Here is a 21,196-nt window from a genome sequence, read left to right as displayed (position 1 = left end):
TACAGGCATGCAGAAAAATAAATATGAAGTCGGTACAGATACCTTTATAATGCTGAATGTATATTTTATTTACTACACCTGCTGCAAATAATGGAGCTGAGCTCGCTCTAGTTAAAAGGACAAAGTTCATGTAAAACACTCCAAACAGCTAGAAGTGGAACTAAAACGGGAGAATTCAAGGTGATGTGGCCTGCAGCATAGGAGGGAAACTTAATCTCAGAACTGCAGCATGTTTGACATATTTATAAAAATACTAGCTTCATCTAAACTTATGGAGTCATAAAAAAAAAATTAAAACCCATTCCGGTTTATCCACAGTAACAGGAAATGTACAGAGGCATGGGGGAAGGTGAGCAGCAAATGTCCTGATGTCTTCTGTGTCAGATTTCTTATAAAAGTCGGATAGAATTATGACTCAAACTGTGTTTTGGTCACGCTGAGCCTTGTGTTTGTAAACAAAGGAGATGAGTTATCCTTTGGTCTTTCAGCTGCATGCGTGACCCTCTATAAAACCTACAGTGTGTAGCTTCCCTAGATCCAACAAGCTGATTAACAAGAAAACACAACTAAGATTACTTAGTTTAATAGAACAGAGAAAACATCACTTAGCTGAAGGAGAGATCACACTTTATTACTATATTTACAAACCCCAAAAATAACAGGTTTAGACATTTTAAACTGTACAGCAATAAAATGATAAAATTAGTGGAGTAAAAATGGTAATGACTCAGGAAGGTGCTGCTTACGTTCTAAGATGGAAATAAACATCTTTGCATAAACAGAACTGTACAAAAGGCTGCATGTTGAATCCATTGGCATAGAAAGATACGTTAAAAAAAAGTTTTAAAGTATAAATAATGTGCGTATAATGAGACGTTAGAGGAGCTAAACACTACAGATGGATGTATAAATGCAGGCAGGATAAGGAATTTAAGCTTTTAGCAGAGCTAGTAACGTGTTCGTTTTGAAAAAAAAAAAAACAATATTTGTGTCAGTTGATTAAAAGAGGCAGAGTGCGCTCATGTTCTACTTCCAGCATTAACAATCCGCTGCGAATAGAATGATCAGGATTAAAAACAGACCGATTAGCTAACGCACCAATTACATTTAGCTTAAGAACACCACACAGAAGAGACGTTTTTTTTCCTTTTGCAAAAACCCATGAGGACCACCAAAATTTGGCCGTACTTGACGTCAGTGTTGCACTGTACATTACACATTCCAGCACCTCACTACTTCCCCAATATGAATACATACTTTAGTACGATGGAATATCTGTACGGATGACTTAAAGTGTTTGGATACCGATATGAATGGCGTCACAGTAAAGATGCACGACTCCATCAACCCCGCCCCGATTCACCATGGCGTGCACTTCTATAGCAGAGCTCAGTTTGAGGTTACCAATCACGTCCAGCGGCATCTCTTCCGCTGGCAGGCTTCGGGGTCAGACGCGCAACCCTCCGAGTCGCTCTCTGAGAACAACGGTTCAGCCGGCAGGGTTGCAGGTAAGTGCGGGGACTGCTCTGGGCCGTCTGGGGTCTCCTCTGTGGTCCCGCCATTCAGACTGAGCACCCAGCCCAGCTTGTTGTGGAGGAGCTGACGCAGGCCCGGCGGCAGAGGCAACACCTCCAGCATGTCCATGCCATCCGGGAGCAGGCGGCGAAGGCGAGCGCAGCACAGGTACAGTAGAGAGGTGGGCGTGGAGCACGACCTGATGACCTTCATGCTGCTCTTGGCCGCGGTGGAGCAGGCCATGGGGTAAAACCTCTTATTGTGCAGATTTGTGGCTGCAACACCTGAATAAAAGATTATAGACATTTTTTTTTAATGCACTGACCATCATTGCATGTTTAAGGTTGTTGTCCAGCGGGAAGTATGTTTCCAAGGCGCAGTGGAAGAGGGGACATTCAGTCAGATTTTCTACTCAACTTTACTGACCTATACACTTTCTATTCTTGAAGAAAGTGAGGGTGCCATGCCACGTGTCCAGGTGGACTCCAATGATGGACCCTTGCCCAAAATGGGAGGAGAACTTCAACTTGTTTCCTTTATGATGCAGCAAGCCTGGAAAAGAGAAATCCATCACGCATGTAGGAATGTTTCTGGTGAGAAAACGCTCTTTGGTAACATCGCTGAGCTTACCAGTGTAAGAAAGACCCCAGCTGTCTTCATCTTTCCCCAACAAACTGCAGAACCTGTACCTGTATTTATCCAAGTTGACATCGCAGGTTCCAATTCCCACCATCTGCACACAAAGACACTTTCGTTTATTCTATTTTTTTTTTCACCCTTGCCCAGCAGCAAATCCTGGAAGCAGTACCATGTCCGTTCCATAAACCGGAGACGTCATCTTGATTTCCCAGAAGTGCTGCCCGTCCGCCAGCTCCCTGGAGCCCCGGACGGCCGCCGTGCCGCAGCTGGAATCAGTGTGGAAGCTCACTTTGCGATTGTCGCAGCTCAATAACGTTGCCGTTGAACGGCTGCTTGCATCCCAAACCCAGTCGAAATCTGAAACATCAAAGGCCGCATCCATTGCAAATTAAACGCTGCTGTCTGCAGCTTTGCTTTACATCTGCTCTACAGACACAAATCTGCCTTCTGCCGTAATTTCTGGACTGGTTTCTGCAACATTCTGGACATTTAAGTGAAATACTATAACCTGGCCTAGTTTTTAGGGCATAGAGCTTGGAATCCAGAGCCACTCTGGCTCAATGAGCAAACCTTTAACCCCCGATTGCTCCCCAGGCGCCCCATTATGGCAGCCCACTGCTCCCCAAGGGAATGGGTTCAATTAAGTTCAATTATTAATCATTATTTAAACTTAGTAGAAAGATTATTGTACAGCGTAGGTCACACTGTTTTATTCTTTATCTCTATTACTAGATAAGATTAGCCTTGTTAAATGAGTCCATCGTCGTAAAATTTTTACATTTTTGCATCTTAAGCAAACCCAGTTTATTAACAGCTGTTCAAGTTGAACAAACACTGATGAGTAAAATGTTTCCATCAATCTTAAAAGTAGCAAATCAAATATAAAACACAGCACCTTAAATAAAAATAAATACAAACAAACCCTGGTCATCCTCTCCACAGTGGCAGTCTCTGACTTGGAGAAATCCTCGTATACGAGGGTTGTAGCTGCTGTTCCCCTTGGAGTCGCAGCCGCAGTACGACTCTCCTGTAACGGGAACGGCACTGGGGAGTGGGGGAACCACCACCGCTGAGAAGTCGATCTCCGAGTCAGAATCTGTGCTGTACTTTAGAGAGAGATTTCAGAGGAGGCCTCTTAATGCCAACAACATGAGGAGAGTGCCATGCTTTTTCTTACTGAAGATGTAAACACAGGGCTTAAATGAACCATCCATGCTAATTTGGATTCAATTGCATGGCTAATCAGATCACAAATCTGCATCTTATTAAAGATTTTTTTTTTTATCTGATCCACGTCGTCTGTATGCCATTTATTCAAAGTCAGCCTTTTTTCTGGTTTTGAGTGTTTACCTCCAGTCGGTCGTTGGGCCACTGTTCGGCTTCGGAGGCCAACGCCAGGGCCCGGGCTTCGGCATCCCTTCGTAGCCCACCCCACACGTAACGCCAAGCACGGCTGTTCCTGCTTCGCCTCGACATGCTAGCAGCAGTCCCAAAGGTCCAAGAGCCTTGTTATGCGATCTCTGTTTAGTCCAGATATTTAAGGAGCCACATCAGTCCAGCTGCTGGATGGAAACAAAACAGCAGGCCTCAGTTAGATTTGACTTCAACTCTTTAATGTTTTTTCACTAAACATGTCCTGCTCGGATGTTCAAGAGGGATGCAGATTACACCTCCCATAAAATATATTCCGACTTTACTGCAGAGTTTTAGAAGAGTGGTACCTGAGCCCTGGCTGAGGGGGTCACATTACACAGAACAACAGGAAGCTGAAGCAACCAATGTAGCCTATGTCCTTGCTTTTCTTTCATTGTTCATATGAAAGTATAGGGAAAAAAAGCTCTCAGATTATTGGGAACCAAAATAATTGTTAGGTGTTTTTTTATTTTAAACCATTATGTCTTAAGATTCTGATATAAATCCCCAAGATTCCTGATTTTAGATTCCTCTAACTGGGATTTCTATACTCTGGGAACCACAGCGGGGTTTTAGTTTTAAAAACTGCTATTATACATGATGACTCGGAGCAAGGGTGTAACTTTGTGATGAACGTTGGTGGGGACACTCTAGTTACTCAACACTTTCATTATTTGGTTTTTGTATTTTCCAAAAATGAACTCAAACATATTTATTGAATGCTTTTCTATTGTTGAGAACACAAGAGAACTATAATACACTAATATTTATATTTATAGATAGTTAGAGAGATGTCTTTTAGTGCATTACATACATAGGGACCAAAAACAATGTATAAAAAAATAAGGAATAACAGACGATTTCGATGCCAAAATCGATATATTATGCATCCCTAGAAGTAAAATTTTAATTCCATCCATCCATCTGGAAAAATATGGATATGCTTCATTTTAAACATAGCATAGCATATTTTTTCTTGTAAACTTTCTGGTAAACTTGGAGATATATTCTATTGCATTTTGCATATCCCAGTAAATCTGTTTCACCTTTAAATCTGCAGCTCTCCCTACTTCTCTCTGTGCTCTGTTCAAAAAAGATTTATGAACCTCTATACTAATATGATGATGCCAGAAACTACATTTCAAGATTTGTAGATACAGTCTGATTCTGTCATGTTAATTCTAACCTGTAATTTGGAGTCACTGTCCTCTGAGAAGCCCAGATTTTTTTAACTAGTAAAGAAGAACAAACTATGTTTTCTCAAGCTTCCTACATTATAATACTAACTTGAATAAACTTACAATTTGTTGCCTTTTTCAGGTGAAAAAGCTCTGTATGTCAAAATAACTGATTTTCAGTGGTATGATCTCTAATTTTTTTAACCAACCAGTCTCCTAACTTTTACTTAAACATCAAAGTAGCTGCCGGTTAATATTCACTGAGTGCTGCTGTGTTTCTCCTCCAACCACGTAGCGACTCTATGCAGTGAAATGCGACCGCAAATCAGATGTCTCAAAGCAAGACATCCGATGATGTTACACCGGGAGACGGTGTAACATCATAAAAAAAATGCTCTGAACACAGTAACCCAACTCTGTTACCTTTGGCTAAAGTAAATGAGCAGGGAAAAAAGCAGAACTTATTGGTGGGGACATGTCCACACCAGTCCTTCAGAAAGTTACGCCTGTGGCTTGGAGGAATAATCTAAACTGAAACACAGATTTAACCTCTTAAATCTGTTTTTTTTTTTTTTTTTTTTTTTTTGCAAACCCTCTACATCCCCCAATTTTTTTTTTTTTTTTTTACAATTCCTAGTTTCTTGTATGCATCAGTATCAGTATGTTATCTGCATGTGTTTATGTAAGGCATGTGTTTTCTGTGCTTACTTCTATATTAGATTTGCTTCTGTCTATCTTAGGTGTATATATGTAACGGGTGGCATTAATGAATTTCTAGAGGTCGTTCAGTCAAGTTTCAATTAGATCTTTTACTCTGGGGGAGGAAACATCTAAACTGAAATACAGATTTTAGAAGTTGCACATTCCTAATGCAAACCCTCTACAACCACCCTTTCTGTTGTTCCCCTTTTTTTGTTGTTGAATTCATAGTATCTTCCAGATACAAGGGCCGAAATTGCTACAAAGGAACCCTAAATATAAATATACATGAATTATGATTACAACTAATTTGAAAATAAATACAAATTAGAAGGGAACCAAATCACAATTATGCAAACGTGCAATTAGGTATACATTAATTAATAATTAATACCAAATCAGAAGGCCACTGGTAAAAAAAAAAAAAAAATGTGAACATGTATTTTGAAATATCGTTTTATTTGTGGTTCGTGCACATTGTTTTGTTTTCTTTTTTTATTTTTTATTTGGCACTTTTGGACCTCTATACAAAACATATACACACAATGATCGTCTAAAAAACAAACAAAAAAACAATCTATATTGGCACCAGACTCTTGGAAAGCGCTGATTTAAAAGCAAATATGAAATTCGCCATCAAAAAAAAAAAAAAAAAAAAAAACATATATATACTATGTCTTATTCCATGAAATGTATTTCCTGTTGCATTGAGTGTTTTGTTTTGTTTTTTGTTAAGCCATTTTTTGATCACTGTATTCTTCAGGCATCTTATTTTTGATTCTTATATTAAATCTAATGGTTTGACATTCAAAATAAGGATAACCTGCACATAAAGCTAAGAAGTCTGCTTTGCAGCGACACATATATATAGAAAAATCCCAATCACATAGAAAAATCTTATATAAGTGACTGAAATTGTCTCTATTAAAGCAATATTTGATGTAAGATTGTCTTTAGCAGGTTGATCCACACCACTTAGCCTACCTAGCAAAGCAGCTAACGCCCGTTAACCCAACAGCTTCAGCTTAAACTAAAACAAATCTGATCTAAGTGACGTCACAACATTAAAGTTATTCTATTAATATTCCTGTGTCTATAGATCTATTTATGAATCGTTTTTATATGATGATTTATTGCATAACCAGTGTGTGGGTCAATGCTAGTGAAGCGCAGAAAGAGCTAGCATGGTGCGGCTAGCAGCTGTCAGCAGACTTTTATTGAGAAATGATCAAAGGCAGAGATGTTACCTGTTTAACTGACCTCCTGCGACACATCAGCACCGAGTAATCCCCGAGGATGGAGCTCCTTTAATGCCGGGGATAGATAGTTAACACACGGAGGAAGGAGGCGTTTCGTTTTTCCATGACCTACTTTCTGTTAGTGTGACCGTATAAACAAACACAGGAACTCCTGCTAACACAGCTACATTAGTGGTCTGTTCACTATTAAATGTGAATACAAGTCAATAGAAATATTAGCAAAATAAACACCATTTTTATTTATTTTTATCATTGTGCTTTATTGTACAGAGCTCAAACAGAGACTATACATTTAAAACACACGAGAAACAAAATGTATGGGTTATGGGGTCTCATTAGTGCCAAAAATATGGTTATACGTTTTTTTTTCTCAGTCATCCAGGTCATAGTCATTCCAATAAAATGTTAAAAAAAAAACAATCCGCTGGACTTTTTTTGTCTTCAAACTTGGAAACACAGTCCAGCGGATTGTTTTTTAAACTTTTTTTGTATGTTATGCTCTTATGTCCAAGTAAGGTTTATTTGTTATATGCTTGTGTTTATCAGATCCCAAGTCTCCCGGAAGTTCCGGGAGTCTCCCTGAGTCGGATAAATTATCCCAGATTTTAGACTCTGCGAGTGTTTTATTTATTTATTTATTTATTTATTTTTGCTAGTGAGAGTGAGCAGGCAGCACATTAATTGGTGCATCATGTGCGGATTATAGAACTACTGCGATTGCGCAGACAACAAGAGAGAGTGGGGTGTGGGACGGGCGTTGCTGGTGAAACCTGTGCAGCGTTTCTGTCCAAAGCGATGCTTTGTTCAACCAGCTTTCCAGGCGACTGTTGATCAGAGTGCTGATTGGATCAGTCCGATAAGTTTCTCTGGTTTACTCTCTGGCAGTCACCTAGTTACCACTCAAAGCTGTGCACCCTGTGAAACGGCAGAGGTTCAATCCTTGAGTAATAAAACGAAAATATAGGACTAATTTTACAGCAGAATATACTAAAGTATATCCAGGTCTAGTGAAGGTGAGGAACAGTGGCGGATCTAGACCAAATGTACCAGGGGGCCAGGAGGGGGCCAGCGTGTTTTCATGGGGGCCCAGAAAAGCATGAAATAAATAAAAAAAAACAGGGAAAGGGATTCAAATATATTAAAAGAGCTGCATGAAGGGAAATTTCTTTTCAATGAGGTTCAGTAAAAACTCTATTTCTTATGAGGTCAATATACATTTATAATTTAGGAATTTTACATATTTTTTGACTTAATTTAAGCTAAAATTAATTTTTTTCAGAATTATAAATCAAGAAAAACTGATAAATTCAACTGTAAAAATTAGAGCAATTATTTTTTATTTGTTGTGGAAAAAAAATATTTTGCAGATGACAACTGGGATCCATTCTCAATACCAGTGAAGCTATCACCTTATTGTTTTTGAATAATTAGTAAAACAGAATTTGTAAAGTAGTGGAAGAGACAAGCATCTCCCTGAAATGAGTTTCTGGAACTTGGGATCTGCTGCGGAACACATTACATCATAACCGCTGTTTCTTCAGGGACCATTTACAAACGGACCGCGATTGGGGAGTGTGTGCATTGCCTACTAAGGTCATCTAAACGTTAATATTTTTAGTCATTTTTCTTGGTATTGAGGTTAATCTATTTAGTCATAAAATACTGACTGATATATTTATTGTATTTTACTAAATTTTGTCAGATATTTGAATGTGCTTTTTAGCACTGAGGTCTGCTGCGCTTACACAATTCCCTCCCCAGCCAGGTCAGTGTAACGGCCGTTTTCGTCCTCAGGTTAAACAGCGACTCGGGTTGAGTTCAACTTGCAGCCATGGCGAAGAAGAAGCGTCTCCGTCTGATCGCAGAAATGGCTCGGAAGATCCGGGCGTACAGAGAGCTGAAATCCCGGCCAAAGGATTCTCAGAAGTATGCGCTGGACTACGAGACGATGAAGCGGCCTCTGACCGGGAAGATGCTGCCCGTGTTGGCCTGGCAGGACGTCCGCAGGGAGAGTCGCCTCTTCTCTCTGCTGGCGGGGATGCGGACGTTCGGTGTGGGTCGCATGTTTACCCGCAAGTCGTGGTTGGAGGAGCACCAGGAACCCAGCTACTGGCAGATCACCAAGGTCAAGGTGGACTACACAGCTGAGGTGAGCTATCAATGGAGCTCAGCTGTTTGCTTTGATTCCCCTGCACCCATTCAGGTTTATCAGGGTTGGAAAGTAAAATGCATTTCCTTTCTTACGGGATAGTAAGAGAGGAAATGCATTTTTCACAGAGCAGCAATCACAAAGCAAAGTCTACATTAAAAAGGTTCTGCAGGTTTTAAAGCAAGGAAATTAGCAAATTGTTGACTTTCCAGTTTGTAACAAAGTGATAAAATGTGTCTCAGCTCAGGTTAACCTCTGCTAAAAGTCAGAAAATCATTTCTGATAATGAAGATTAACGTTATTAATAAAGAGGGAAACAAATATTAGAAAACTAAGATCTTTAAATGAATGCATCTGTTTTCCATCCTTTTGTAGAACATGGATCATGGCAGAGCATGGGGACTCCTCACACATAAAGGTAAAGCTTGACTCTGCTGTGCATTTTCTGCTTTACTGCATTCAATTCAATCAGTTTATTTATTTAGCACCAATTCACAACACATGTCATCTCAAGGCACACCATCCTGGGTTCCATGTTATTATTTCAAATAAAACAGTTGATGTTGATGTAAAGTGACACTATGAGAAGTATAAATGCAAGGAAGACACCATGTTATCAATAACTATATATTTCTGTATATGCTTTATAGATGTAAGGTCAAATATCTTTTTGTAATAAAGATGCTCAAGAGAAATAACTACATTTCAAATGAAATATATTTCTTAGGAAAACAGGAAAGTGAGGTGAAGGAGGTGGAGAAGGTGATGTACCACGATTGGCGCCTGATCCCCAAAGACATGGAGCAGCAGTTCCGCGACTTCCAGCCGCTCCCGGAGCCGCCGGTGCGTTACGTCCCCTATCCTCCCCTGCTCCGAGCCATGCTGCTGGCTCAGCGTGGGAAAGCTGGCGTTCAGGCCGTGACGGACGAGCCGGCCTTGCCTTTGAAGAGGGACGTGGTGCTTAACAAAGACTATTTCCGCAGACAGGAACAAGAGAGTCAGAGGAAAGAGGGGACGGCAGTGTGACACCAGCCGCTGCTGTGTCCTGGACTCATAGGATCTCTATGCAGATGTGTGTGTGTGTGTGTGTGTGTATCTGAAAGATGTTCTGAATATAGAAAAAAAAGAGATGCTCATTTATGGATTTTTCTCTCTTCATTACGTCGATCCCATTTGTACTGAAATACTAAAAAAAAAAACGCCTGGCCATGCTGATAAAAATCACTTCTACAACACAGTGGATCCTGAATCTTATTTAAACCTGAAACTTCAAGTTCATTCACAATTTTTTCCCCGTTTAATGTAAATCAAGGTGGATCAAAGTGGCCAACAACAGACCATATGATTTATTTGTGGCACTGACTTTCCAGAAAAATACAAATATTTACCCAAAAGCAAAGGCTGCAAATGCTGAGAGATTTTTACTGAAAATTAGAATCCTCCTAAAATGAAAAACTTTAGATATGCCGCAAAGTACCTTTTAATCAAGCTTGCTTTTAGCTTTGATTGACATTTCTTTAATATGCCCACAGATATCCAGGAAATAAGGAAACTTGGATGCACCTATTATTGTTTTAACTCAGTTAAATAAATAAAACTGTGTACAAGAGTGAAGGTGTCCTGTTCTTGTTGCAGAAACCTTTAAGGTTTAACTGTCATTTTAATAACTAATAACTACCATGAAAAAACAAACACAAGTTCACAACTTTTTTTTTCAACTGAAATAATGCGATATGTCCTTTACAGTGGATATTGGATAGCAATACATGTGAAAATTACCCTTACTAGTGATCTGTCAGTATCCAAAGAAAGGACAATCTCAACATAAGTGTGAGGTTAAAATCCACATAGCTTTTCTTAATCATTTCTTTTAGTTACTTCTGTGATTTGGTTTGATATACAGAAACAGCTACGGTAATTAGTAATCCTCCCTGGGAATGCAGAGATACTCAGCAATTCATACACATCCCATGTCAAAATCTCTTTTCCAGACAGATTTTTGCATCTGAACTCTGAAACTTTCTTGGACAATCTTGTGACTGTGACAGTGGTGTCCCCTTATAACTTTGAAATGCTTTTAACTCTGCCAGATTCTTCTTATTTTTTATTTATTTTTTTTTTAGGACATGCTGGCGTCAACTCAAATAAGTAAAACATTTTTAAATAAATGTAATTGGCCTTTAATTTGAACAGGTAAATAAAGTAAGTCATAATATCTGCCAAATTATTTTCCCCTAAAAATAAGATAATCAGATATTACGCACATGTTTTTTTCTTATTTTCAACATAAATTCATCCTTCGCTTGAAAATATTCTTACTCACTATGGCTGTGATAGATAAGAATTATTTTCCTATTCTGAGTAGAATCTTATATTATTACCTAAAAACAAATCATTATAGCCCAAGATCTTTTTTTTTTTTTACTTTAAATGTTCCACTGTCCTTACAGCGAACATCACCTACATTACTTTATTAATTTGCGGTTGAATGTTAATATAATGCAAGCTCCAATGTGTTGCATGACTAGGTCATGTAATTCAGGTCACAACTGAAAAATGTTTTTAATACCAGCCATGAACTTTAGATGGGACTGATTCAATCAGATTAAAATGAATCAATTCTATATCTTCAGAATCAGGATCAAAAATTTGAATTAATGCGCATCTCTACTACTTATCCACTCAAAGCAAAGGAAAGGTTTATTTAAAAGGAGTGGTTCGAAGCAGCCTAAATTCATGTTTTTTCTAGGAAACTGTCATATGAGGATTTTAGTAGAAGAATAAAAAGGGGGATAAACAGTAACAGCATGAATTCAGGAACTGTCTCCTGGAGTTACAGCACACAATTACATTTAAACACCAACGTGGAAACAAAAGATGGATTTTCTTGTTATTTTCATGTTTTATTCCCTCGTAATCCTTGCCACACTGTCTTTAAAACAACTTGTCACACATGCATGCTGTTATTTGGCACAAGAATTTTTGGAATAAAAGAAGCCCTGAATTTCAGTATCCTAGATTCAATCACCAAATTGCAATAAAATCCCAAAGCTTCTGAGGAAACATTTCTTGTCATTTGAAAGGATAACAATGAGATTGAGGAAAAATGTATCAATGGTCACTTCTGAGTACATTCTTTATTAGTTCAATTATATACTTAAATACAGTTCAAATCATTCAGACAATGTTGTGGGTTGAATGTCTGCATAAAACATGCAGACATTTCAAGCTAAATTTTGTACAATAAATTATCGTGCTCTTATTCTTTCCTTTTTCCATAAAATGCCTTGATGGATGGAATTTTACTGAAGGAGGACGAGAAATTTACTAAGCCCTGCCCCTACATATTTTGGATATTTGAAATGTCCTCTGTAGATAGCAAAAGGACTTCATTCAGTTATATGAAATACATGGGATTAATTACAGAAGACAAACTTTAAATGTTGGTGGCAAGAATAAACAATCATATAAGGTGTTTTAAAGAAAATCAGAGTGCTTAAATTATCTTAGATTTAAAAAAAAAGTTTGCAAATTTATTACAAGGACTCTTAAGAGGCTGAAAGATGTTTAGAAATGTATAAATATGGGACAACAAATGTAGATTTTAAAGTTGTGCCAAAACAAATTCTATGTACATTTCAGTTTCATCATGGACTCATATGGTTCTCTTATTTATCTTTTACATTATTTTATTGAACGTTTTTCATTTTATTTTTGGTAGCTATAAAACATGAGTATGGCAATGCCATGTACCACATAATCGAACTGCTCTGTCAATGCCTAGATGCTTCTCTGGGTGCCATGATAGTTTCCCTGCCAACGTCCTTCATCTACCAGACTACAGGTTATCAGGGTAGGAATGTCCCTGAAGTGGGGTTTTGTGGACAGAGTCAAAGAAACATTTCTGACTGGTTGTTGACTAGTCCTAGCGTCAGTTTGTTATTGATCCAGAAGAAAACTAACACCACACCTCTGAACTGTAATAGATTTTAAAAAGCTGAAAGAAACCAGGTAGTTGTTGCGTGTGTGTTTGTAATTATTTCCTTTTTTCTACTGCTGTAGAAATAGAAAAAACAATGTCATCTCACAGATCTGGGTTTTAATCCAGACTACAGATTAGCATTTAGTGTTGCTGTTAGCATTTCTTATCATGATAAGAAATGCTATTTATCCTGATGTTTGCAAATCCCCATATCTGAAAGCATTGGGCTAGTTACTGTTGTTATATCCACTAATAAAGATCCTTGAGAGCATAAATGTATTTTTAGACATTTGAAATTATGAGAAGCGATCAAATAGGTGTCCTTTTTTACCCTGCTGTTAATGCATCCAATCTAGCTCTAATGGACACAGAAAGCTGCCACCAATGGGTCAAAAAGTCCAAAACCTCTAAAGGCTGAAGTTCTCCCTAAAAGACGCCTTGGAAAATTTAATATTTACAACTTCCTACTGTTCATCATATTTCTAGTACATTGCATTAAAGAGGTTGATACCTGTGAACTGCTAATTTTCCTTTTGATTAAGTCATCTTTCATTATTGTTGATCTAATAATAATCACCTTCTTGTCCTCCTAATGCAGGTATAGGCTAGATTCAGAGCAGGTAGGATGGATGGAAAATGGAAAATAAAAAGCCAAAAAATGAAAAATATAAAAAATATGAATAACTACGAGCACAGCTAAATATTAAATTTGTTTTCATTGTATATTGTGGATGGATGCTCAATGACCAATAAAGAAATATTTTCCAGACAAAACAGCTATTATTAAAGTTATTCTTGGTGTTGCAACGTTTTTTCTTAATAGATATGTATATATAAATGATTTTAGGTGTGTTGGGAAACTGCCATCAATTCACAATTATTTCGCAAGCTCGTATTACATGGCATAACAGGTGAAAGTAAGATGTGCCATAATGTTGAGAGTTAATCGTCAATATTATCTGCTTTAATTGTGAGGTGCAATAGTTTGAGAATCAAATGAATTCTAAACATCTACACATTAGACATAGGGGCCCTTAACCGGCATCTTGCAGACCCTAAAAAACAAGAATCTGTACTAAAAAGCATGACTACATTGTAGGGCAGGGGTCTGCAACCCGCAAGAGGCTTTTTAGACCCCCTACAATGGCTCTTTATGGTGGCTAAAATGATCAGAATAACCAATTAATGTTGTATAATAGCAAATACCAGTCTTAGAAGCTTTAGGGTTTTTTTTTTTTTATTAAAAAATAATATTTGAATGATTTTTTTTACAACAGAATGACACTGAAAGAATCATAAGTATATTTTTAGAGATATTTTCTTGTCACTGGTTTTTGGAATTATGTGTTTATTGTTGTCGTTTTTTTTGTAAATAATATCCTTTTCAAGAAGGATGTACGGTGGAGCAGTGGGTGGCAATGTTATCTTGTATCAAGAAGGTCCTGGGTTTGATTCTGCATATAGTTTGCATGTTCCCCCTGTGCATGCGTGGTTTCTCTCTGGCTACTCTGGCTTCCTCCCACAGTGCAAAAGCTTGACTGTTAGTTCACTTTGAAAAACTCACATGAAGAGAAAAGACCATTAGGAGAAATGTATTAATACAATTACTTGCGCTTTGACCTAGGCAGGAAACATAGAGCTTAAAAGATCGTTTACAGACCCCGAAACGCCGGCTTCGTATTGATGAGAGGCTGGTTTGGTGAAAAATTTGTGCGTTTAGGCCAGGGTTCGGCTTCGTGTGGATGGGGCCTAATTTTGATAGATATGCATGAGCAAGGGGCCAAGAATAGGGATGTTTTATTCCCAGGCCTGCAACTGGTGGTGGATTGGAGATGGAGGAAGTTGGTCAGTCTATAGACGACTGGTTAGTGAGACGATATGCTGAGCTTTATGGGGAGATACAGTGGATTACGTGAGCTGATATTAGAGCTTCACTCAGGGACCTGGAAGATGGAAGTCCAGTTGGATAACACAGGTTGAGAGAACCTGTCCATGATGAGCAAGCATGAAGCGACAGTGGAGAGGAAAAAACTCCCCACTGGGAAGAAACCTCTGGCAGAACCAGGCTCAACATGGCGGTCTTCTGCCAGACCGGTGGGGATGAGACAGGGAGCGCAGTAAGAGTCCGGAAGGAATGACACTCTGATGAAGCTTAGCTACAATGGTGGAGGAGGGGCTGGAGGTGGGTTGAATGAATGAAGTCACACAGCGCATCCGCCGCCTGCGCACAGGAGCAGACAGGTGCGTATCGGAGGCCTTTTAAGATGAACTTTGGATGCCGATTGGCTTTTGTGGAGGTGTGGTTCAAAGCTGATTGCCTGTGTTGCAGGTGGATGTAGGAAAGCAATGAGTTTCTTTAGTTGAACTTCCGCCTAGGCTCCATGTTAATTAGCTTCTCTAAATTGTCTTAGGTGTGAGTGTGCATGTTATGTGTGTCTGTGTTGCCCTGCAATGGAATGGTGACCTGGACAGGGTGCGCCCCACCTTTGGCACAGACTGCTGGAGATAGGCACCAGCCCCAACACAACCCTGACGGATGAAGCGGGAGAAGATGGATGGATCCTATACAAGAAAATCCCTGCTTTATCTTTATGAAAATGATCCTGTTTTTCTTCATTTTAAGAGCTTAAAATACAAATAAACTGTAGGTCGTATGAAAATGCAATGCAGTCCCTATGGCAAATATTTCATTATTAATAAAAGTTAATGTAATATTTGTGCTATAAACAACTTTCACTTAGCCAGACTCAGGCCAAAATGGTTTCAAAGGTTCCAGACCCTCCTTTGTAGGGCTTAGTCTGCTTATAGGGCTTGGTCGTCATGACGTAAGCAGTTTAGGTTGCAGCCATATTGACTGCCTCTTTTACCACGGCTCAGACTACTGCCTATGACTACCACATACTGTACTCCTTCTCAGCCTGATTAATTTGACCTTAACTTGATTTCAACCATGGTAAACCGCTGCTGTATTGTGGGCTGTAACAGCTCAACACATGATCGCCATGGGAAAAACATAGAAAATGGGTTAACTTTCCACCGCTTTCCTGCCTGGAGGCGTAACCATGGAGACCAAGCGTCAGAGAAAAAGAGTCGTCGGCTAGCTTGGATCGCGGCTGTAAGACGACCGAACATAACTTTCCACAGTATTCCAATGTCAATGAGAGTGTGTTCCCTGCATTTTCATTCTGGTAAGGTAAAGATGCACAGTTTTATTTTATAGCCTACTTTGTTTCTTTCCTTCAAAGTTGGGATCTTTTACGGGAAAACAATAAAAACGGCAGCGGGAAAAGGCTCAAATACGTGAGAAACCCGGAGGGTTGGCAGTTAACGTTACTAACAACACCTTTGAAACACATAGCAGCTAGTTAAAAGTACATTACATGCGTGAGTGGTTGTTAGGATTAGCAGTTAGCGGTTGCTAAACTAGCAGGTTCCAGAGCCCGTCTGATCACAGCTTACCTTCGTACGGATTACTGTGTTCCCACTGTTTGCTGGCTTTATGATGTGCAGCTCCTGAACCCATCCATTCATGAACTGCACATGAGACTCCAAGGACTTGTAGCTTCGGAACTGTTTTGAAGTATAGGCGCTCACTCATCGGTGCTCCACTCATTGTTTGGAACTTTATATGGATCCAAATGATTAATAATGCTGATTTTGTCAACATACCGGTCCGAGGCTTCTCTATTTAATGTGTCCTGGTAAATTCCAGATCTTTTTCGGGATTTTGACATCTTTCTTCTCTCTACTTCTACGTCTCTTCTTTCAACAACAACGTTGTATCAGAGCTATGTTTACGTTTGCGTAGCCGTCAATATGACCGCGACGTCCCACAATGCAACGTGGATCCCGAGCCCTATTAAATCATACAAAGGCTTGCTATACTCTTCGCGCGTTGGCGCGTTGCTTAGCAACGTGACGTAGCTGTCCCTCACAGACCACAGAGCTCTCCCTCCGTCCTCCATCTACAATGATCTGCCTGTTTCTGTCCATTTTTGCCCACGTCTTCCAGTCAGGTTGGTTTTGAATGCTTGTTAGTAGCTGAGCGACCTTTAACCGAACCTTTGATCCGAGTTTTTCCAGCTGATTTAGTTCATTTTCCAGGAGATGCCGGGGTTAGCTGAAGGCAGCAGACTTTCATTGGGTAACAGTGCTGTCATGCAGCTCTGCTAACTTTAACCCTGCAGTGGTTTAGACTTTAAAACGGGACTAAACCAACCCAAGCTCATCACTAACTGGTGTGTCCAACTCAGCTGCTGATCCAACAGCATGCAGCGTGGCTCCTCTTTGTCAGAAAAGTTGATTCATCGTCCTATTATTAGCTCAGGCGCTCGCGCGCTGCTTATTGGGGAGATTTGTGCTCGCGCGCAGACTGTGGGATCTGATAGGCTGCTGCAGAAAGAGTCGCAGCAATGAGGCCGACAAAAAGGTCACAGCAGGATCTGCAGGAGTTGGACGATCTGGTGCGAAAACAGGCAAAGATTGATGAAACCGGTGAGAGGCTCTTTATGTGGGGTTTAGAGAGAAGAGATTGAGGAGCTTCTGCTGCAGTGCTTCGTTTTTAATACATTAACCAATGCAGAATATCCTACAGAGTTGCTTTTACGCATGAAAAATACCAGATTTTACATAGATTGCGGGAATTTGATAAGATGCATGCAGTTTAATTAAAATTTGTAAATGTCAGCATTTTTATGGCTCTCCACTAGGGGGCGATGTTGATCAATGGGCGACCAAACCAAGGCTGGGAAGTTTTTAGGAGTAAACTACCATAAAATCTTTAATTTCAAAGAGGTTTGTGTGTCACATCCACACTAAGTAGAAGAATATTGTGAAGCAGAAGGATATTCCTGCTCATTTTCCCCTTTTTATTATTTTATCCTCATGAAACCAACATCCTTAGGCAGAATTAATCAGAATATGTGAAGTAATTTCAGATTTTCCTTAGTATAATGGCTTTTTGGGGGAAAAAAAGTTAAGTGAGGAGGTTTTCATTTAAAGAAAATAACATTAGAACAAGGTGACACAACCAGAGGTGTCAAGTAACGAAGTACAAATACTTCGTTAGTGTACTTAAGTACACTTTTTAGGTATCTATACTTTACTCCATTACTTATTTTTCTTCCTACTTCTGACTTCTACTCATTACATTTTCACACAAGTATCTGTACTTTCTATTCCTTACATTTTTAAAACAAAGAAAAAGATGTTGAGATCTCTGAAAGGTCGGACACAGGCGAGAGCGTATCAGGAGATGGAGACCAACTAGACCTCCCTCATCCTTGACCCTATGTCAAAGAATTTTTTGAAATAGTCTAAAAATTGAGCTTTCAATTCATATAGTGGCATCTGGATGTTTTTTTTAAAGATTACTTTATACTTTTATACTTTAAGTAGTTTTTGGAGTACATACTTTTTCACTTTTACTTGAGTAAAGAGGTCAAGTTGATCATTGATTACTAAACTGCACTATCTATACTTCTACTTAAGTAACAAATGTTCGTACTTTTGACGCCACTGGACACAACGAAACTGCTGAGACCTGACCATCCCCTTAATAAAGCATGGTGGTGAGTGCAGCATTGTGTGGGATCCTTATTTATCAGCAGGAACGGGAAACATGTCAGAGAATGGAAGACAGGAGGTTCTATTCTGTTAGGTTATATCTTTAAGAAGTATGCAATTGAAGGGATGTTTTCCCTTTGTTTGCAAAAGCAAGTGCATGCTACACTCTGAATGAAACAGTTCCTTTTGGTTTGAAGTTGCATTCCACTGCATTCTTTTTGCTATTTCAGGCTGGACGGGGGTGAACGAGCGCACCTTCATCGCAGTGAAGCCTGACGGTGTGCAGCGGAAACTGGTGGGAGAAATAGTGCGTCGTTTTGAGAAGAGAGGCTTCAAACTTGTGGCACTTAAACTTGTAAAGGTATTTCCTTGTGCTTCAAATATGTGGTAATGGTTAACCCATGGGAAGATAACAGACCCAATCGGCTAAGTTATTTCTGGTAATCTTGTTTAAATGTGTCCACCAGGCATCTGAGGAACTTCTCAGCGAACACTACTGGGAGCTGAGGAAAAAGCCTTTCTACAGCAGACTGATAAGCTACATGAGCTCTGGACCAGTTGTTGCAATGGTGAATTCCCCCAGCTTACAGATTTCTCAGCATCCCTTCGATGTGTTCAAGCATGCATCTCTGTTCTCCCTTGACACATTCCTGTTTGTTTTGTTTATTTTCCTGTAGGTGTGGCAGGGTTTAGATGTTGTGAAGACGGCTCGCAAGATGCTGGGAGAGACCAACCCTGCAGAGTCACTGCCAGGAACCATTCGCGGAGATTTTTGCGTGGAAGTGGGCAAGTAAGTTGATCCTTCAGCTCAGCCTGAGAGTTAGAGATCAGATCTGTGTTTTATATTCGCAGACATTTATAGTTTAGCCATACTGCATCAGAAGTGCAGGATTTTCCCTTGCAGTGCAAAACCCTCAGCCTGGCATTTAATCTCATATCGTCACCTTCTTAAAATAATCGCATAAGTTATTTTTCCAGGTTTTAGGGTTAAATCAGCCTAAGTCACATCTCTTGACATAGGCAAAAATCATAAATGGGTTTTACCACATGATTAATTCAACTGAGGGTTCTGGCCATTTCACCATAGGTGGCCAGCAGGGGGAGGACATGAGTTAGGCAAAAAAGTCAATTTGGCCAAAAAATGACTTAGGCGATTATTTTAAGAAGGTGACGATATGTAAAACAACATCTTATCAGTGTTAAGAAATTATACCCACAAGTTCAAATATATACATACTTTTGTATATTTTGGTGTGTTTTAAGACAGTAGCAAGATAATGGCAGGTTGATGCTGGGGGATAGTTTTGCACCTGCTGCACAGGCACCTTGCACATCATTTAGGGAATAAAGATGGATAACAACACCTTAGGAGGACAAATTATCTTTCCTATTTCTAATTACTCTCACAAGTATGGCCCAGAAAAATGTGGCCAAAAATATTCAAGGTTAATAATTCCCAGAATGTCTAAAAACTGAGGATAATCAGAGTAGAGCATCTGACTCTTTATGGGCTGTTTTTAAGGAACGTGATCCACGGCAGCGACTCGGTGGAGAGCGCCCAGAGAGAGATTTCTCTATGGTTCCGTCAAGGTGAGCTCCACCGTTGGGAGAGCAGCTCCAAGAACTGGATCTACTGACAGTTTCCAGAGAAACTAATAAGAAAGGACCCAAAATGGTGTTACAATGTTATCTTTTTTTTTGTTTGTTTAGCTTTAGCCATTTGTAGCTTCATAGCACAGAAAAGTAATCTCTGCCTTGTTGTTTCATCTCTTTGGTTTACATTTTTTGTTCAAAGTAAGGTGAGAATCTTTGCAGAAATGTTAGGAGCAGTAATGGATGTTTTTCGTTTCAAACTATAAAATGTACTTAATGCAAAGAGAAAATGTGGAATCAGGAGGATAATGGGTTTAAAATTGACTCATTACATGTTTTATTTAATAATGAGTTGCTATTAACCATTTAAAATTGCAGAGGCAAAATTACTTGATGTATATGGTGAAAATTACACTAAATCAACCCAAAAGGAGATTATTGATGTTTGAAAATTGCTATTTTCTTTCATTGAATGCTTTCCAGTAAGTTAAAGTCCTCTATGGATGTAAAATAATAATGTGGAAATACTTGAATGTAAAGTTTTCAGCTTTTGAACAGCATTAAACTCTTTACTATTGTTGCTTTTCTATTTTAATACCAGGCTCACTGAATGCAATAAATATAGCACATTTGTATAATAAACTCATAAAAAACTGTCTAAAGATGAAGCTCTTGTAGTTTTTTTTTTTGCTCAGTACTTTTTGTATAAACATAAAAAATAAAAAAACTCAGAACACAATGGAGATGTTTTCTTTCGGCACACGAATATGTTTTAATATTTAAAGCACAGATGGAGATTGATGCATGAGTTTCCATACTGAACAGAGAGGATGGGCTTCGGTGCTTATGGACATTTACAATTATCCCTGTACATAAATAACAACATGCCACTGTTTACCTGCTTCACAGTCAGAGAGATTATTTAAGAACCAGAGGATTAGGACAATAAACTGGGCCAATCTGAGTGGATGTGGACACACTCTGTCCTTTAGTTTGCACCACATATCTCCAGCATCTTCCTAAATAAGCTTCTATGCAGCACAGTTCCTTGAAGAAACCATCACCAACCTGTTCATTGGCATGCATCCCTGTTTCCCCCCCTTTATTCTGATACTCCTTAATAAAGGCCTATAAACATGACCAGCTCACTCAACAGTTCTTATATTTAATTTGTCTTCAAAATAAATGCTGCCGTCTTGTGATA

General features: G+C 39.1%; 3 protein-coding genes across 5 annotated transcripts; 2 read left to right on the top strand and 1 right to left on the bottom strand.

Annotated features, from left to right (window-relative positions):
* Window positions 1-610: 610 nt before the first annotated feature.
* spsb3a (splA/ryanodine receptor domain and SOCS box containing 3a) lies at window positions 611-6,996 on the bottom strand. Of its 2 annotated transcripts, none has more exons than XM_038282243.1 (7): window positions 6,705-6,996; window positions 3,505-3,713; window positions 3,077-3,260; window positions 2,324-2,511; window positions 2,146-2,248; window positions 1,942-2,067; window positions 611-1,799 (listed from the first exon to the last, which is right to left on the bottom strand). In XM_038282243.1, the coding sequence occupies exons 2-7, from the start codon at window positions 3,628-3,630 to the stop codon at window positions 1,408-1,410; spliced, it is 1,119 nt and encodes a 372-aa protein (XP_038138171.1). In that variant the 5' UTR covers window positions 3,631-3,713; window positions 6,705-6,996; the 3' UTR covers window positions 611-1,407. The 2 variants fall into 2 exon arrangements, with proteins under 2 accessions (XP_038138171.1, XP_038138170.1); XM_038282242.1 differs by having other exon boundaries at window positions 6,692-6,995.
* Window positions 6,997-8,230: 1,234 nt separating this feature from the next.
* On the top strand, window positions 8,231-9,978 carry mrps34 (mitochondrial ribosomal protein S34). The gene is made up of 4 exons (XM_038282223.1): window positions 8,231-8,296; window positions 8,498-8,852; window positions 9,228-9,270; window positions 9,580-9,978. Exons 2-4 carry the CDS (start codon window positions 8,535-8,537, stop codon window positions 9,876-9,878), a joined length of 660 nt encoding a protein of 219 aa, XP_038138151.1. The 5' UTR covers window positions 8,231-8,296; window positions 8,498-8,534; the 3' UTR covers window positions 9,879-9,978.
* A 6,753-nt stretch (window positions 9,979-16,731) lies between these two features.
* nme3 (NME/NM23 nucleoside diphosphate kinase 3) lies at window positions 16,732-20,659 on the top strand. 2 transcript variants are annotated; one of them, XM_038282308.1, is made up of 5 exons: window positions 16,732-16,850; window positions 18,630-18,760; window positions 18,867-18,968; window positions 19,077-19,189; window positions 19,922-20,656. In XM_038282308.1, the coding sequence occupies exons 1-5, from the start codon at window positions 16,805-16,807 to the stop codon at window positions 20,034-20,036; spliced, it is 507 nt and encodes a 168-aa protein (XP_038138236.1). In that variant the 5' UTR covers window positions 16,732-16,804; the 3' UTR covers window positions 20,037-20,656. The 2 variants fall into 2 exon arrangements, with proteins under 2 accessions (XP_038138236.1, XP_038138235.1); XM_038282307.1 differs by lacking the exon at window positions 16,732-16,850 and adding an exon at window positions 16,924-17,328 and having other exon boundaries at window positions 19,922-20,659.
* The last annotated feature ends 537 nt before the right edge of the window (window positions 20,660-21,196 follow it).

The sequence above is a fragment of the Cyprinodon tularosa genome, unplaced genomic scaffold (assembly GCF_016077235.1).
Source record: "Cyprinodon tularosa strain WSP-4 unplaced genomic scaffold, ASM1607723v1 ctg181, whole genome shotgun sequence".
Taxonomy (NCBI): Eukaryota; Metazoa; Chordata; class Actinopteri; order Cyprinodontiformes; family Cyprinodontidae; genus Cyprinodon; species Cyprinodon tularosa.
The sequence above is the reverse complement of the archived record's forward strand: the minus strand, read 5'-3'. Positions and strand labels throughout refer to the sequence as shown.

What these genes read in the sequence shown, in the direction of transcription:
- nme3 (XM_038282307.1), top strand. Translation starts at nt 17,247, where the DNA reads ATGAGGCCGACAAAAAGGTCACAGCAGGATCTGCAGGAGTTGGACGAT. An exon ending in CTGGACCAGTTGTTGCAATG is followed by an intron (nt 18,969 to 19,076) that starts GTGAATTCCCCC and finishes ATTTTCCTGTAG; the next exon opens with GTGTGGCAGGGTTTAGATGT. An exon ending in TTTTGCGTGGAAGTGGGCAA is followed by an intron (nt 19,190 to 19,921) that starts GTAAGTTGATCC and finishes GCTGTTTTTAAG; the next exon opens with GAACGTGATCCACGGCAGCG.
- mrps34 (XM_038282223.1), top strand. Translation starts at nt 8,535, where the DNA reads ATGGCGAAGAAGAAGCGTCTCCGTCTGATCGCAGAAATGGCTCGGAAG. An exon ending in AGGTGGACTACACAGCTGAG is followed by an intron (nt 8,853 to 9,227) that starts GTGAGCTATCAA and finishes ATCCTTTTGTAG; the next exon opens with AACATGGATCATGGCAGAGC. An exon ending in GGGACTCCTCACACATAAAG is followed by an intron (nt 9,271 to 9,579) that starts GTAAAGCTTGAC and finishes TATATTTCTTAG; the next exon opens with GAAAACAGGAAAGTGAGGTG.
- spsb3a (XM_038282243.1), bottom strand. Translation starts at nt 3,630, where the DNA reads ATGTCGAGGCGAAGCAGGAACAGCCGTGCTTGGCGTTACGTGTGGGGT. An exon ending in GGCCCAACGACCGACTGGAG is followed by an intron (nt 3,261 to 3,504) that starts GTAAACACTCAA and finishes CTCTCTCTAAAG; the next exon opens with TACAGCACAGATTCTGACTC. An exon ending in CGGTTTATGGAACGGACATG is followed by an intron (nt 2,249 to 2,323) that starts GTACTGCTTCCA and finishes CTTTGTGTGCAG; the next exon opens with ATGGTGGGAATTGGAACCTG.